This window comes from Castor canadensis, chromosome 12 (genome assembly GCF_047511655.1).
Source record: "Castor canadensis chromosome 12, mCasCan1.hap1v2, whole genome shotgun sequence".
NCBI lineage: Eukaryota > Metazoa > Chordata > Mammalia > Rodentia > Castoridae > Castor > Castor canadensis.
In genome coordinates this window covers 54,377,921-54,397,366 of record NC_133397.1, presented here as the reverse complement: position 1 = coordinate 54,397,366, position 19,446 = coordinate 54,377,921, and the positions used below count along the sequence as shown (strand labels likewise).

General features: G+C 35.4%; 1 protein-coding gene across 8 annotated transcripts in view; it reads right to left on the bottom strand.

Annotated features, from left to right (window-relative positions):
- Ehbp1 (EH domain binding protein 1) overlaps window positions 1–19,446 on the bottom strand; it is a 331,176-nt gene that overhangs the window by 238,942 nt on the left and 72,788 nt on the right. For all 8 annotated transcript variants that reach the window (XM_074049828.1, XM_074049829.1, XM_074049827.1 and 5 more), the window contains exon 5: window positions 9,980–10,033. In XM_074049828.1, the coding sequence (XP_073905929.1) occupies window positions 9,980–10,033 (54 nt within the window). The remainder of the gene's footprint in view (window positions 1–9,979; window positions 10,034–19,446) is intronic.

Genomic DNA, 19,446 nt, shown 5'->3' with positions numbered 1-19,446 from the left:
ATATCCCACCAAAAAGGCTTCATTAATAAACAGCAAAAACAAAGGTGCTAAGGAGCTTTAACTGTCAATCTCACTGGTCACAGCTGGAAATAGTGGGAAAGACTAGATAGTTGGCCTCAATAAAACACATTTTGATATCCCACTGATCTCCAAGAGGACATAAAACCTCAAGTTAGGGCTGGGATATAGCTCAGTGGTTAAATGTTTGCCTAGCATGCACAAGGCCCTGGGTTCGATCCTCGGTAACACAAAAACAAGCAAAAAAAAAAAAAAAACTCAAGTTAATCACATGCCTATTATTAAGATCATTGGGTCAAGAGTTTTTTTTAAAAAGTAAATGTCTGTTATTGATAAACAGTAGACATCCAATGGGGGAGCTCATATTTTCTTTCAGTTTTTTGTTTCCTTCTCTTCTTCTCATTTTTCTTTCTCTAAACTTACCACTATCTCTCTTGTCCTTATCTTTCTGTCCTTATATTTATTTGGTCTATTTGGAATGTCTTCTTTGCTAACTTCATTTTTTCTTGAAAACTAAACTCTGCAGCCACTTCCTCCCGAAAGTCTTTCCTGACTTTACATATTTTTACTATCCTCTAGTATCCTATGGATAGCTCTTCCCGAAGTTCTTTCTTTACTTATTTGATACCTCACTAGTTTAATAAGCTTCGTTTATTCTGTATCATCAAATATAAGTCTCCCTTGGTTTAAAGATAATACGTCCTTATTTTATATAGCCCAAAGAAAAGGAAAAAAAATCACTCCTGGTTATTACTGAGATTCCATAAGATGATCCCAATTTCACCAAAAAAAAAAAAAATTGAGGAAAAAACCATGCATCTGATAATCAATGAAATTCTGTGCCTTTTTTGGGGGTGTGGGGAAAGTGCTAAGGATTAACCTCAGGGCATTAAGCAAATGCTCTGACAGTTGAGCTATGCCTAACCCTTTTGTTTTTATTTTGTTTTCTTGTTTTTGTTTTTGGCAATACTGGGACTTGAACTCAGGGCCTCACACTTGCTATGCAGGCGCTCTATCACTTGAGCCACTCTACCAGTCCTATTTTGTTTTTGAGACAAGATCTCACCACTACCTTTGTTGAGGCTGGAACTCATGACCCTCCTGGCTCCACCTCCTGAGTAGCTGGGGTTACAGGCATTGGCCAAACACTACTGGCCAAAATTCTGCATGTCTTAATTGATTTTGTATTTGCACATAAGTCACAAAATGTCTGGGAATACCAAAGATGCACATTAAGCTTAGCATGGGGGCTTATACCTATAATCTGAGCTACACTGGAGGCGTAGATAGGATTGAGGTCTGAGATCAGCATGAGACCCTATCTGAACCCTGAGTTCAAACCCCAGTAATGAAGGAAAAAAGAAATGTACATTAAATGACTGAGGTCAACCTAGATTGAATATGCATTCAATATGCATTTTTCTTTGATAAATGTTTTCTAATTAATCTAAAAACCAATGGAACCAAAAGAATGAAAACATTTAGGCATTTAAAACTAAAACCTGTGTATATAAATTACAAATATAATGGTAATTATATGGTATAATGGATTTAGTTGAGTAAACTAAAACACAAACATTGAAAAAAACTCATTTTCTAAATATAACTGTTTTGCTTCACATTAAAAAAAAAAAAAGTCACATGGGCTGGAGGTATACCTCAAGCAATAGAGTGCTTGCCCAGCAAGTGGAATGCCCTGGATTCAATCCCTAGTACCGGGGGAGTGAGGGAGGTGGGGAGGGCAGAGGGGGTGGTAGGAGATATCACATGATGTCAATTGCTCTGGTCAACAAATATTATTATATAATGGTAGATTAAAAAGGAAAACATATTAGAGTAGCCAGTCTTGACTATCTGTACTAATAAGTGAATATATGAATAAACAATAATCCAAAATAAAGAATTTAAAACTCATATTTTAGAAGTATATTTATATATATTATGTTGTAAATAAACACAAATGTAGGCCAGAGGTAGATACTGATAAATTACTAGTGTATTTACTTTCTAAAAACTGCTCTCAATCTTGGATTAAATTTATAAAAGGAAGATGTTTTAATCAAACGATAGAATTTTCAATAAGGAAAAAATATTTTAAATTTAATCAAATGAGATGTTTACAAGATGCTTTGTCACTGCTTTAGGGTAAAAGTAAAGTCTAGGAAATTACTAAGAAGTAGAAGTGACATAAAGGTAGTGGAAAAACTAAAATTCTGCAACAATAATTTCAGAAGTCTAGCTTCCTTTCCTGTCATATTTCCTACGTCCTCTAGAAAGGAAAGTTATAAAAACAGCTACTCCTTAGCGGGCTAGATGCTTTACATACATGATTTCTAATCTTCAAGAACCTGTGGAATAGATACTAATACTAGCACACTTTATTTCTTGGTATACAGAGGCTCTGAAAGACTAAATAACTTATGCAAGGCCACACAGCTTATAAGGGAATCACCTGTAAAGTTTTAACTTATATAGAAGTAACTTCACAAAAAGACAAGAAAGTTGCCTTGAAAAAAAATCTTCAGAATTCTGGTGACTGATAAATTCTAAAATTTTATTTTCTAGTTTTATTTTTCTAAATCAAATTTTATTTTCTAAATTTTAAATTTTATTTTTCTAAATCAAATTTTATTTTCTAAATTTTAAATTTTATTTTAATTTATATTAGAATATAAATATATTAGAATATACTATATTCTAACTTTTGGACTGAATGTAAGTATTAAATACTACTTTTATGAATCTAGTACATATTTTCCTCACAGGTTTACCATCAAAGAAGGCTAATTTAAAATATATCTATGATTCTACAATTTCAAATTATTTATTTTCATCTGCCATTAAAGGAGTTAGTTATTATATTGGGAGTAAGGGCAAAAGCCATGGAAAAAGACAGGATTGGATAAAATCCTGACTTGTTAGCTATATAACCTTGAGCAAGTCACTTAACCTAAGCCTCATTTTCTTTACCCTTAAAGTAGGGTTACATATCTGATTCATGGCTATGGCAAATGAGAAAATGAGGTAAAATGTATAACGTATTCCACACAGCACCTGATGAATATTTAACATTAACCAAAACTTCACACTTTGTTACTAGTATCACTATGGGGCAGTATGGATAAAGTCTCAAAACACTGTTACTGACTCTAACACAAAATGCAAAGCAAAGAAAGTTATTAAAGTTGATTCAAAGGAATTTTCAGTGCCTTTGTTCTGCTACTATATACTGCAATAAGTGCAGTATCAGAACAAAGTATTAATTGACTTTCAAATAAAACCCAGATTTTACAAGAGAAAGGGAAAACCTTTAACCATTTGAAATTACAAACTCTTCTATATGAAATATGGAAGCATATTTAAAATGTAGAGTACATAACATTGTAACACGTCATTGCTACGTGATGATCTGCAGGAACAGTGCTTTCTCCAGGCAAAAGTGAATTTCACCATTCACCACTGAGGGGAGCTGTAACACAGGAAAATGTTTATATAGAGTTCTGAGGTTATTTTTAAATTTTCCCACAGCCTTCCAATATTCACTTCAACCTCTATCTTATTAAAATACATTTTAAGTTAATTTGACAAGAATTCTCCAGTTCTCTTCTGGATACATTGTAAAGAATAAGGAGGTTTGATATTTACCTATGTAATCATAAAATAGGGGAATTCTTATCCCCCTTCCATGCTTTATTTTTCTCCATAGCACTTATATAACATACTATATATTTTATAATACAACATATATTTACTTTATCTACATACACAAGGGTCAAGGAAGAGATCTATTTCTGTTTTATATTTCCATTGCAAAGGACAGTGCTCAATGAATAACTGCTAAACAAGTGGATGAACACTGATTCATGTATTTTGAATGGTTAAAAATACCTCATTATATGACATAACGCTACTACTGCATTCTACTTATACTGAATTTTGGTTTAAAAGAAAATGTCTATGAACAGTACTTTAATTTCATGATTGTTTATAATGAGGCTGGCTTGGTTAATATACATTCATAATAGAATCCCTCTTAAATGATCTGGGCAATTAAAGGGGTGAAATACTGATAACAAAAAAAAATTACTTTTGTTCCACAACTATTCATTCACTAGTTTTTATGGTCTCTTCTTTGACCAGAATTTTGTTGATTTTTTATTTTCTTACACACCAAATACCCATGAAGTATCATTAGTGAATTTTAACTTCTTTTAAATGAAATGAATGCTTGAGGACAACAGAAATGTGACCTGAATGCAAAATCCTCCCACATTTTTAATATAAAAATTTGTCAGTCTTTTATAAGTATATTATCCCCACAATTGACAGCAGTTTTTGTTTAATGGAAATGTTAACTTCCCTAACTTGATCATTACATACAGTATATATGTACTGAATTATCACACTGTACCCCATAATTTGTACAATTAAAATAATGCTAAGATAAACCAAAAGCATATAAACATAAAAACAATACAAAATGTGTAAGAAATTCAAACCACTTAATAGCAAGAAGACAACATGATTTTAAAATGGGCAATGGATCTGAACACATTTCTCAAAAGAAGAGATGTGAATGCCCGACAAATATATGAAAAAGCTCAACATAAGTATTAGGGAAATGTACATTAAAACTGAACTAAGATATGATCTCACACCTGCTAAACAGTACTGTAAAAAAAACATGAATTATAGCAAGTGTCAGGAAGAATGTGGCAAAGAGGAAACCCATATTCATTGTTGGTGGGAATATCAATTAGTACAACCACCAAGGAAAATAGTGTGGAGGTTCCTCAAAAACTAAAACTGGGATTATCACATGATTCAGCAATCTCACTTCAGGGCATATAGACAAAGGAATTGAAAAGCATGTAAAGATATTTGCACCTCCCATGTTCATTTCAGCATTATTCACAGTTGCCAAGATATGTAAGCAATAAATGGATGAATTGGCAAAGACATGTAATATACATACACAATGGAATATTACAGCCTTTTTTTTTTTTTTTTGTGGTTCTGGGGTTTGAACTCAGGGTCTCAAGCTTACTAGGCAGGCAAGTGCTCTACCACTTGAGCCACTGCATCAGCCCCTCTGACAGCAGTTTTTAACAACTCGCTTTCATCAACTCTTTCTCAAAGCATTTTAACAGTTCATGAAATAATCCTTCAAACTATTTCACTGATCTATGAAGTAGCTAATTAAATTATGTAATTATATTAATAGGTCAACAGAATCAAGAGGTCATGCAGGGGATCAAACCCAACTTATGAAAACAGAATTGTGGAGAAGTATATCAGAGAACAGTCTGTTAGCCTACTAACAATGTTGACACAAGTGTGCTCAAAACCAGGAGGTTTTACAGACAGAATGGAAAGTATGAAACAACCCATGTAAAGCAAAGTAGCAACTAATTGGAAGAGCTTCAACTGTAACAGCCTGTGGACCTTTACATACTACCTTTCTGCCACTAATATCTACTTTTGAAATTTTCTTCAATATAGTGAAGGGATGCTACTAATGTAATTCCTCTCTTGAAAAAAATAATCCTTACAGGACTTTAAACAGTTAATTGGGTTTAACAGTAGTCATTCATTCACTCCTTCAACAAATATATATTGAGAAGCTACAACCAAAAGAGTATTATGCTAAGATTATAATACAAGTAATAATGATGATGATACACAGATAAATAAAACTTTTCCTCTGTTAAATTTACTTATTCAATAAGCAGTCCTATTAACATATCATAAAACAGACCTGGATTTTCCAGAGCCAGTAAAAGAGTTAACACACTTATAGGTAAAGAAAAGGAAAAGAAAATCTCTCTCAAATCCATTTAGATCCTCCTAAAATCTAAAGCATACCTGCCCAACTCTAGCTCATCTTCCAGGTGAGAACACAGCACCTGTTTTGTTTGTTTTAGGCCTAATTATACAAATTCATTCTGTGGTATTAGAAATGTCACAATTTATAAGTTGTCCTACTGTATTCTCTTGCATGAATATATTTTAAATGTTTTAGTTAAAACATGTGCATTCGTGCTTTTTCCCATGCATTAAGAGTACAGCAAATTCACAATACTTTAAAATTCTGGTAACTTTAAAATCCATAGAATGAAGGTGAATCCAACAATTGAATGCATTTACTATGTATCTTTTTCTTTTCAAACTTTTTAAAAATAATAAACATGTTATGCTATAAAGCAAATCAAATTCCATAATGCCTCTTAAACAAAAACAAAAAACCTAATGCAAAAACTGGCATAAGCCAATAAAAATAAAATCATAAGAAACTAAATAAAAATTTTGTTATCTTCTATCATGAAGTAAACATTTTTCCTAGTAAGCATTATTGTTATTGTCCTTGTCATTATTGTCCTTAATAGTCGAGGAATTACCTGCCCCTGCCACATTCATTAACTTTCTTTTCTTCAATCCAACTTATCAATGTCTAGATTCCACTAGTTTTTTTTATTTGTTTGTTTTGCAGGGTTGAGGATTGAACCCAGCACTTTTGTGTACTAGGCAAGCACACTACAACTGAGCTACATTCCCCAGCACTTGGTTTTTAAGACAGGCCTCATAACGTAGCTCAGGCTGATCTTGAACTATTTATGTACCTCAAGCTGGCCTTGAATTCTCAGTCTTACTGCTTTCCCTCCCAAGTGCTGGGATCACATGCATGTACCACCATGTCCAGCTCCATGAGGTGTTGTTTGTTTGTTATGGTACTAGGGACTGAACTCAGGGCCTTCCATTAATTAGGTTTCAATCAGTAAACAGACGAACATTAATTTTTCATGACTCAGAAATTAAGTTCTGCTACAAAGGCTAATGCCTTCCTTTCAATGAAAAGCTAATTTATGTTACAATTCAAATTTCTTTTTTCTCATTTTCCAATCTGGCATAGGGAACAACTATATAAGAACAAGGTATAGGGGAAAAGAATTGTTATGCTTCATAAAGAATTCAGAAAAGGAAAGTTTGCAACTATTCATAATCCATTCTGCAAATAAAAGTATATAGAAGAAACATATATACTGATGGGGATTTGTCAAAGAAAGATATATTAGACAGTTGTGGACTGATTTTTGAAAATGTTACTCAAAGCTGGGCACAGTGGTTGGTACATGTCTATAGTCCAAGCTACTCAGGAGGCTGAGGTAGAATTCTTGTACCCAAGAGTTCAAGGCTAATCTATACAACACACCAAGATGCCGTCTTTAAAAACAAAAAAAAGTCACCTTCATTTCTTTACATATTTCATTCTTCATGAACTTGAAAATCAAAATTTTAATCTCTAAAAAATTAATTTCAGTTTATTAAAATATTTCTATTAATTAAAAAAAAGTCATAGAACTAGAAAAGTCCTCTGAAATCATCTAGTGGAAAACTAGAAATAATCTTCTCAAGGTCCTCAGCCTCAGGAGCTATACCTAAATTCATGGTTTGACTGTACTGTGAGATGAGACAAAAAAAAATGCATTTTTCTCAAATAAGAATACATGGAAGCAGAGACAAGGAAGCAGAAACTCTGCTATTGAAAAGCATAAAGACAGCTGAGAATCTCCAGAAATGCAGTGTTCTTTCAATTACATCACTCAGAATAAGGTTTTCCTAATGATCTGATTACATAGTAAAACTTAAGTTCTAGTAAATATTTCAATTCAAATCTTCATTTTTGTAAAGTAATAACAGTTGAAAGCTACCTACATTATTTTTACTGTATTCTTGTGAATTTAATGTATTAATACATGTTAAGAAGAAGGAATGCTACAATACTTTATTTTCCATTTTCCTTCTATGTGCACTCCTTTACCTTATGTCCGATTTATAGCAACTTCAGCCATCTAAGGAATAAACAGGCAACTGGAAAAAATAAGCTTCTGCACTTAAATAAATACATTTTACATTTAAAAAGCTATAAACACGTTCTTTCACTTGAGAAATACACACCCTAACATGAAAAGGCTAATCCAAAACACACCTTTTATCTCATATTCCATTTAAATTTTACCATTCTAAGTTTTAATATAGCTCTCTGCTGACCTTTAAAATACTTTTATAAAATGTATAATATGGAATTTAAGAAAAATATTTTCCCCCAAATCCCAAGATTTGAATGCCTTTTGTGGTCAAACCTAGTATATTACCATACAGCTTTTTTTTTTAACTTGCACCTTTCAGTATATTAGCTTATAACCTATTTTTCAGAAATTTGGAACTACTGTGTCTTTATCCTAAGATTGTATAAAAAGAACAACTTTCTAAACAAATATAAAATTAGTTTTTATATATTTTTGCCATTAATTAGTTTGAATTTATATGGCTAATTTTTTAATATATCACATTAGCAGACCCATGAGCATTAAAAACTGGAGGGCTATCATTGGGAAGTTTTGATATGATAATGTTAGCTTTTGAGAATGTATCCAACTTCAACAAGTCTAAGTTTGTTTGTTTTTTTAACTATCCTAAATATATATTCTAGAATATTACATTCTAAATATAATGCTCATATCTATGACTACATAAAAGCCAAAACTGTTAACATGTGTGAATCTTTAACATGATGACGGTGGCTTGATACCCAGTCATCAGAACTCTTCTACTGCGTTCGGACCTGATCTTGCTTCCACTTCTCCCAGCTCTTCAGGCCTGAAAATGGCATAGTTACTGCTGGAAAATGTGTAAGATTCACAAAGATACAAAACAGAAAGAAAGAAAGAATATGATGGAAATCATGTTAAAATATGTTTTAGAACTTTAATGATGGTGATGGTGATGATGATGATGATGACAATAATGGAAAGGCTAATACCCATTAAGAATTATTTAACCCTCACAAAACCCTGTAATTTTATGGCTGAGTAGTTAAGAAACTTGTTCGTGATCACACAGTTTGTAACTGGAAGGGCTAGGATTGAAATCAGGTCTATCTGACTGCACAGTCCATTCTCTTAATCATTATATTATCATTGCACTTCTCTAATTGTCAGTCAACATTTACTGAACACTCACTATATGTCTGCTGGTCACTCAGGATCTCACAATATGTAAATTAAGATAATTATTAAAGCATCAATCTAGAATCTCTCAACCCAAATAAATATTTATTTTTAAAACTTTCCAAGATCTTTTTTTATCAACAAATGCTTAAATCAGCAATTTGCTATATGAGAAATATCATGCAATATGCTGAAAGGATAACAAGGAATAAGACATGTTTTGCTTTTACTTCTGTTTTTGATTTTCCTGGGCATGGTTGCTCAGACCTATACTCCTAGCTACTTGGGAAGGCAAAGATCCAGAGGTTTGCAGTTCAAGGCCAGCTAAGACAAATAGTTACCAAGATCATATCTCATCTCTATCAATAAAAAGCTGGGCCTGGTGGCACACATATCATCCCAGTTGCTGAGAAGCATAAATAGGAGTATCTTGATCCAGACTGGCCCAGGGCATAACAGTGAGACCCTATTAAAAAATAATTAGTGAAAAAAGGACTGGTGGTATGGCTCAAGTGATAGCGTGCCTGCCTAACAAGTGCAAGGCCTGGAGTTCAAGCTCCAATATTTGCACCTCCTAACCCCCACCTCCAAAGATATAGTTTTGCCCTCAAGCCCCAAACAGAATATAGTATATACAAAATTTGGTATCAAAGACTTTTACAGTTTTAACAAAGCCATTTCTTACAAATAATTCTGCTAGTGGTTATTTTTTTTAAGAACTTCTTGTGTTGGGGCTATGGCTCAAGTGGTAGAATGCCTACTTAGCAAGCAAGAGGCCCTGAGTTCAAACCCTAGTAGCACTAAAAAAAAAAAGAACTTCTAAGGCCTACAAATCACTATTAAATTTTCATAAGGCAACATTTCTCCTACCACTAAAATGCTCATGTCCCATAATAATGCACATAATCAGGTTAAAAAAAAGTAAAAGGTGAAGGTATTTGCCATTAGCTTACATTTTCTATGACAAATGTCCACTCCTTGTCTTCAAATTCTTCTGCATGAGGATCCTGTAACAAAATCAAAGTATGAAACTGAAATATATACTAACCCAGTCAATCTAATTAAGAAAATACAAATAGCCTTTTTCTTAACTTTTACAACTCTAAAAGAAAGGAAGAAGCAAAATGATCTACTTTTTTTGATACTTCCACAATTCCTCTAAATTTAAATCATTTTATATTAAGAAATTTTCTACTTTATTTTATTTATTGGGGGCATTTCAGCTTCTTACTCTTATCATCAAGACTCCCTGTCTCCCATCGTCAATATTTATTGAGTATTTACAGTGTACTAGAGCACAGTAGAACACACAGAAAAACATTGTCCCTGCTCTTGAGGAACTCACAATCAAAAAGGAAAAAATTAATATACTTCTTTTAATACAGCATTTTTGTTTGGTGTTTTCTGTGAAGTGCAGAGGAATATTTTGTAGGGTGAGCTTTGGATATAACAGCCCCATTATTATTTATAAAAGAGTAAAATCATTATTTAGAGAAGAACTGTTGATACATATCACTATCTTCCATCACTGCATCTATGACAAGACAAAAATAAACCTAATTGGAGATAGAAAAACTAGTTACTGATCTATTAAGAAGTACTTTTATTATTTTTAAAATGCTCATACAAAGCTCTGCCCTCACTTTTACTGTTGTAAGTATTTAAAACTAAAAGTATCACATGAAGCACAAAATCTTTAATGAAGAGGTTATGTAAACATCTGGAATTTCTAAGTACTGTGAGAGATTTCATAATTTAGACAAACTGGCAAATTAACATGGGCTGTTGATATCCTCCTTCCATCTCTCCCCCATTAAGTAAATACCTCAGAAACCTGAGAAAGGGTAATAATAGACTCAATTCCCCCAATGCAATCTTTTTTAAAATGAGGCACACTTTTGCAGGCATTAATTTGACAAATATGTATTAAGTGCTGTGTATATTAGGTAAGAGATTGTAGAGGTGCTTCATAGATTTAAACATAATTGTTCTTGCCTTTAAAGACATGTACATAGGTGGGATTGTATAGGATTTCAATAGATAATAGAATGAATGGGGCCACATTATATGTGCATTTAACTTATTCAACTTCAATTCCATGTGTTAAAGGTCAGATAAAGTGGGAATACAGGAAGAGTGAGAGAGTATTTCAATTGAGCAGGTTTATATTCTAAGACTAAGCATATGCAGATTGGAGGTGGACTCTACTCCCTAATAGGAGGATATTTCCCTACTGGGTCTCAGGTCCCATATGCTTCTCATAGGAAAGTAACATTTATGGTTGATTTCACTTTGGTCTATTATTAGTCTTCTGTTTCTAAGGACACAGCTAAGTTTGTGTATAGACTATTTCAAGATAAAAGAGACTGCAGTAGTTTCTCAATTAGTCTGTTTTCCATTCAGTCTAGTACACAGAATTTTTCCAAACTACAGTTCTAACCATATTAGCACAATTCAATCTATGAGATAAATCCCAAACTCCTTACTTATTTTTTGTTCACTTATTTTATACTACAATGATATGGCAACTGGCTCATACAGTCTGAGCTATATTGAGGCAACTATTTTTAGGAGTAAATTCACATGGATGAGATAAAAACCTACCAAAAGAAGTTTTTTTGGTGATGGTAGACAGGGGGATGATACATACAATACTGAGGAAAGACATCCTACCATCCTCCAGACCTCACTTTTGTTTTGGGGGGATGCAGCATAGCTCTAGCTCAATTAGTATCAAAATAATAGCAATATAAAATTATTTACTGGGCACTCACCATGTCCCAGTTATTGTGCTAAATGTTTTATTCCCATTTAATGGAACAGAAAACTGAAACTAAAAAGATATAATTTCTCACAGTGAACAACTAAATGTTAAAACTATACTGCAAGTCAGATGTGGTGGTACACACCTATAATCCTAGTTACTGAGGAGGTAGAGGCAGGAGGATTGCAGAATTTCAAGTTAGAGGCCAGTCCAGAAAAAGTTAGCAAGACCTAATCTCAAAAGAAAAAAAAAGTATAGGGGGTAGTGCTAGGGAGCATTGCTTAGGTGGTAGAACAAGTGCAAGTCCTGGGTTCAACCTCCAATAATCCACACACACATGGGGTGGGGGAAGCTATCCTGCAGTTCCATGTCTATCTGACTTTTATCTACTTTGTTGGTTCAGTTTAAGCACTGTGTCCCCAAGACCAAGAAAAGTACCTGGCAGGCAACCCAAGAATACTTGACAAATGGATCAATAAATCTATAGCTTACAAATCACCTATTTGACAGTGCTTTACAAATAATATGATACACTTTAATTCTTAAAGTAAATTCTTTAAAAATACAGATAATACATTACCCCTAAAAGAATTTTTACTAAGGAATAATTTCACTAGGTGCAAAACACATCTGATAGGGCAAAGCCAGTAAATGGATGTGAAAGAAGCAGTAATAATGTGTATTTTTATGGCACTTAAAGTGGTGTCTCAACATAATTAACTATTTATACTATTGACCAGCCAAAAACATTTTTAATGAGAATGGCTTCTAGCCTGAATCAATTAAGCCTTCTTTATTTACTTCTCTCTCTCTTTTGTCTCTTTCTTACCATTGTACTAAAGAAAAAAATTGAAATGGCTTCAGCCATTTTCTATTTCAAAACACTAAAGGGTGTTTAAAAATTTTTTTTACTAGAAACAGTTATTTTTAGTTTAATTCAAATTTCAAATACAAGCATGTAAAAAATCAACTTTTAGTTAGGTCACAGAAAAATGAAACACACTGATAACTTTCCTCACAAGCATTTTCTGTGAGTTTACCTCTGTGAATGCTCCACTAAAGACAAAGAGGTTCAAAGCAGCCCATTCTATTTGCAAATTTCAAAATTAAGTAAATGGTGAGAAAATATAAAGAACTTTTTCATTTGAATATTTAAATGTTGTTCAAAAATGAGGTCTAAAAATTACCAGGAAAGAATAAAATTGTTTCATTTTGTACAGTCTTATTTTTCTGCTTTTCTACTAGAATTTTGGGTAAGAGGGGATAAGAAAGTTAAGAAGATAAAAGTATCTGTTGAAAATACTTGTTTAAATATTGAAAATGGTCACAAGGTCACACCAATAATACAACTGAGCAGAAATGTTTTCTGCCACAAACTAGAGAGGAAGGGGTGCTTTCCTACATCCTAATACTCAAAGACATAAACATTCAGCATAAGCATAGGCTAAACATTCTCATCAGTACCCAAAAACTACACTTATCTCTAATCCTTCAAGTAACACATTTCAACAGCCACTTTCAACTCAGAATCAGTCAGTGCATATCCTTACCCCAAACACATGGCTGTCAGCTATATTTCAGCTCCATTCTACCTTGTTTGTTCTCTGCCATCATCTTTTTTTTTAAAGTTATATAACTATACCCATTCATTTGTTTTACCAAAATAAGCAACAGAATTAATAAAAATACTCAAGATAGAGGGCTAGATGTATGGCTCAAGCATTACAGCAACTGCCTAGCAACCTCAAAGCCCTGAGTTCAAACCCTAGAACTGAAAAATAAAAACCTTCAAGAGATTAAAGTTTTCCTTCAAGCATATCAAAGCTCTTACTACTGTAGTCAATATTCATAACTTGTTATTACATAGACAGTACCGTGTAAAGAACAGGGCTAACTCAGGGTATCTGGGCAAGTTACCTTCCTTTCTAGTCTCAGTTTCCTTATCAGTAAAATGGGAATAATTACAGAACTTTAGGATGCTGTGAGAATTATGTGAAATAATGCATGTAAGAGACTCAGAGATGTGTGTGTGTGTGCGCAATATACGACAAGCATAATCAAGTAATTTTTTTATTTTGATAAGTTGCTAGATTTTTTTAATTCATTTATTCATATGTGCATACATTGTTTGGGCCATTTTCCCCCCCTGCCTTCCCCTTCCCTCTCCCCCTACCCCTCTCGATTCCAGGCAGAACCTGTTCTGCCCTTTTCTCCAATTTTATTGAAAAATAGACATAAGCAATAATAAGAAAGACATAGCATTTTTGGTAGTTGAGATAAGGATAGCTATACAGAGAGATTCCTAACATTGCTTCCATGCACAAGTGTGTTACAACCCAAATTAATTCATCTCTACCTGATCTTTTCACTAGTTCCCGATCACCTTCCCATATTGACCTCTGTTGCTTTAAGGTAATGTTTTAATGTCAATAACAAAAATATAAAAACTAAAAATATACATAAATGTTTCAATAATCTTATTAAACAGAGTATCTATGAAACAGAGCATTTAAAAATAGTACTACATCTATGGGCTACTACATTAACATTCATCAAATTGTTTTGTTCTACTGATCTCTGCAATACTTCCTGAATAAATGTGTTATAGTTTGAATATGAAATGTACCCCACAGGCTCCTGTGTTGAAAGCTTGGTCCCCAGGTGACCAAGGTGACCAAGTTTCAGGGTAGAACTTTAGGAGGTGGGGATTAGCTGGGGGAAGTAGGTCACTGGAGGAATGCCTTTGAAGGGCACATTTGTCCTGGGGCTCCTTTCTCTGTTTCTCTCTGCCTCTGAGCTGCTATGAGGTGAGCATCTCTGCTCCACATTGCCCCCTCCACCATGAAGTTCATCATGCTTACAACATGCCTGCCAACTAATCATAAACTAAATCCTATGAAACCATAAACCAAAATAAATCTTTCCTTCTTTAAGCTGTTTCTATCAGGTATTTGTCACTGTGATGAAAAATCTGACTAGCATGAAATGAATTAATATACTAGACCACAAAATCAAAAGTACTCTAAACTGTACTTTTTCTTTGCTCTACTTTAACTTCACTTCCTAAAATATTTAGTCTTTTCACAAACTTTGTATTATTAAATTATATTTAATTTAATATTCCTTCCTTTTGTCTACTATAAAAGTAACTTCAGCCCAATTTGACTCATTAAAAGAAGAAACAAAGCATTGGTTTTCTAATTCCACCAACTTCCAAAAAGGCTAAATCTGGGACATATTTGTCCCTACCAGTTTTGGAGAACAAATTAAGAATTGGTTAGGAAACTAAATACTCTCTGCTTAATTATCAAATGTGTTAAGAGTATTTGATAATGTTTTAAAAAATAAGGAATGCTTTCAAGGAAAAAAAAACATAAAACTGAAACAGGTATATGAACAGCTATGTTTTTGAACATACACTTTGAATTTACAACCAGTATTTTGCTTTTAAGTTATAATACTCATAATGAGGCAGGTTAAAATTAGGGGAAATTCGGGAGTCACAGAAACTTAATATCACATTTCAGATTGACCACGCTCTAGCTCAGGGACCACCCTCACCTAGCCTGGGAACTGCCCGTGCCCTGCCCCCCTCGTTCATTATTGGATGGGAATCACCTGGTTTCTTCCTTACCATAGATTAGCAAAGGTTTTAAAAGCACCTGGAGAAGAGAAGCACTCTTTTGGCCTCTAGATTCCACCTGGGTTGCACCATGCTCCCCTTTGTATTTCCCTGTCCTAACTTTTAGTAAACTCCATTTACATCCACGTGTCCTGCCATGAATTCTTCCACATGGGACACAAAGAATTTGGAAGTCTTCTGATCACAGACTCCACCACTGCCACAACACATGTAGCAAAACCAGCGAGGAGAAACAGTGAGCCCCCCCGGACTCTATTTCTACTCTCTTTTCTTCTTTTCCCTCTGTTTCTCCAAAACCATAGCCAAGAGAATGGGTTGAGCACTGCCATCAGGAAATGCAGCTGGGAGACACCAGACCAAGCCCACCAGCCCAACATGAAGGGCTTCCTCTGAGGTCTGTGGGCTGCATTACAGGGACAGGCGGTAGCAGGACTCAGCAGTGTCTGTCCACCCAAAGCGCACTCCCCCCACGGCTTGGGGTTTGGGGACAACACTCATACCGACGTTTCCACATCCCACAGTTTCCCTCCAGAGCAGGCCACTTTAATACCACGATGCCCTTTTCCATCACCCCCATCCATTCTCCCTCCTCCCACTCTGACCCCCGGGGCCCAGACAGCCACACAGCCCAGGGAGGGAGATCAGGACCACCCCAGGGCTCTAGACAATGCCAGTCATAGTAGGTGCTGGTCAAGGCAGCCATCGCCCCTAAGCACTTGGGCTGGGCTCCTCTTCACCCATCCCCCACCTGACCCAACAGGCTTTAAACTGCCTCCAGAGGTGCTAACAGAAAAATGGCCTTGAAATTTTACCTTGGTTTTGGGCCAGCAGGAGAAGATTCAGTGAAAGTAACAGTAAAGTTTATTAGGAAAAGAATATACTTTCAACACATGGAAAGCAGATTGTCTTTAATGTAAGAGCAATGGGGTCAGGTTTTACGGTTGAAATAGTTATTAAAAAACCCTTAGCTTTGGGTCCTTTTGAGCCCTGGAGTGATTTTTCTGGATTTAGGTCATTGTTTTGTTAAGAGAGACACTGAGTAATCTACTAGTTCCTGCTCTAATTGATAGAGAATTTCTGTTTGAAATCCTAGCCTTTGCTCTGTCTGGCTCTTAGGTTTGCATCTTTATTTTGCTAAATTTACTTGTGAAAACCTCCCTGCTCCAGACATAGTTGATGCTTAGAATATGAGTTACTCTTGCATAAAGAGTGAATTAAGCTTCAGGGCAGTGGCTAACTTTTAAGTATCCTGTGATAGCCTCTAGGCTCTGGCTATCTGATCTTAAAAAAAGAGATTAGTGGAGTTGGGAAGATGAATTTAAATGAATTCTTACAGTGTTCCTCTTGTGGCCACCACTTATGCCTACCAGCTGTCTATCAGAGGAACTTGGGGACATGTGCCCACCAGAGTTTAGTAGTGCCAGGCACAGGGGGGTGACATGAGCCCCCATGTGGCTGTGCCCTGAGTCTCTTCCTCTGCCTATTATCACCAGCCTGGGAGCATCAGCTTGGCAGCCAGGAGGCTTGTAATGCCTGGGGACAGTGGGAAGGGCTTGAAGGCTGGGAAGCTTGCAGCACTGGGATCAAGGCAGCTGACAGCCCAGAAGTGGTAGCAGCAGGCCCACAGGCACACACCAAGGCAGGCCAGGAAGCCCACTACCTGTCAGAAGCCACGCAGCCTAGTAGACTGGAGGGAGCAACACAGACAAAATATGGCATCAGCACCACCAGTGCTGGGCATGCCCCAAGACCTGCCACCCATGTGGCCAGGACTCCATGGCCACCACTCCACTGCCACTCCTGTGAGCACCCAGGGAAGCTAAAGTGCCATATATTTCCAGCCTCAGGCCAGACTGCTCTTTTGTGCAGCTGCCGTGTGTCCACAGCCTTCTTCCTCTTTCTCCTCTGTCCAACTCCTTTGTCTATCGGCTATGCCTCTGTTTGCCCTGGGTCCCTGGCTGAAACTCTCACCTGCACTCTTCTTGTTACCATGGCCTGCAGAGGTTGCAGAAACATTCACCTCAAGGTCACATTCCCCTGTCCCAGCAACACATGCCCCGGGTCCATCCTTCACTGATGGAATTAATGGGATTATTTGCCAGATTCTAAAGAGTTTCTCAATCTTTCTTTAATGGCTCAAGTGGTAAACTGACTACCTGCTAAGCGAGTGTAAGGCCATGAGTTCAAATCCCACCTTAGTCTGCTTTATTTGGTCTCTTTATTAGGATAATAGTTGGGTTAACATTCAGGATCAGCATCTCATTTAGGAACCCTCATGCAGGGGTGTAAGAGACTGGCCCTTTGGAGAACAGTAAGAAGTCAGAGTACCCCGCCACTTGTTCACACAGTCTGCTGAGGTTCTTTAGGGCAAGCCAGGTCAGAAGAACCTGCAACTGAGACTTCCGAGATATAAGAGGAACACCTTCAGGATCTTGGAAAGCTCTTGCTCTCTCACAAAGGGCAATTTTCCTCCTTCCTTTTCCCTCTGTCTCTACCAGCCAGCATAGGCAATTCCATTCAGGAGTGTCTCTTAGGAAAACGGTTCTCTCTCTAAAAGGGTAGATTCCCCCTTCCCTTTCCCTCTCTCTCTCTCCACCAGCAAATATAGGGGAAGCCAACATATTCACCTGGCTGTATCCTTAAATACTGGGAGTGCTTCAATCCTGCTAATCTGAAAAAAGACGACTAACTCATATGGGCAGTAACACTTTCTCAGGGGGAGATGACTTTTATTCCTATAACAGATTTCTATTTTGAGCCTGTATGTTGCATGTAACATGTCTTTATGTTACACTTGAAAGCCTTTTTTGGAGAAACCATGTGGTTACAGGGAATGTTGCCACCATGATGAAGCCACCACATGTCCAGCATCATTTTGCCATCCCTAGGGATGAAACTCATGGGTTTCATCTTGTCATCCTCTAGAAAAATTATAACTAGTTTGTGATTAAAATTTTCCAAATTAATATAGTTTTAATATATTAATCTCTTAAGGATTGGACAAAAATAGGGTATTTGTGTTAAAGATCTGTTACTAACAACTTAAAAGGCTAGCTGACTAACCTACTAAAAATAATGACGAAGAAATGATTTAAGACTGCCCTCTGAATTAATGCAATTGTGTGTATCATTGTGTGTTTTACAAAGTTAATGTTTAAAACTGTCTCAAAAGTTATCTAATGTTCTAATCCCAACCAAGCCTAACTATCTTCTGCCTTAAAATAAAAGAAAATTTATGGACAGTAATCTCAATCTTTTCAATACATTTCATTATAATAAGTTCTTTTATAATTAGCTTTATTAACCAATGTATTCTTATAGATTACTATTATAAATAACATAGTTTAACTTCCTTACCTAAGTCTTTAAAAGATATGAGGTTGCTAAGACTTTTATTTAAAACAGTATTATCTAAATTCAGGTTTTTACAGAGGTTGTTTCAAGACACAAATTAAGGTCCTAAAGCCTATAACTTTATATATATATACATATATAGTATATATGTATATATATATTTGTGTGTGTGTGTGTGTGTGTGTGTGATTGGGTTGACTACAGTTTAAAGTATGTCTAGAGTTTTCTGAGATCAAAATTTAGGGTATTAATGTATAACTAAAAATAGGTTTCTGTTTTATAAAAATAACTGTCAGGGACTTTTGGTGCTATAGGCTGACACAAAATTTTACCAAAACCAAACAAAAGTTCACCCTCCAGATAGGATGATAAAACCTTAAGTTTTTATTGAGGTCTACACTAAAAGGTGATTAATCCAAGAATACTAAATTATGTGTGTCAGTAACTCTCAATGACTGAGCCTGTTACTTTTGAATCCAGGTGCTGCAGGTCAACAACAACCCTGCTGTGTGTCCTAAGCCACTCAGTTAACAGCAGTCTAGGATGTGATTTCTTATCAATATCCAAGCCATGACACTCGGTCATTGGGTTTCCTAACTTTATGTTTACTCCCTCAACTCTGTTTCTGTATGTAATCATTTGAGACATTAACCCTGTTG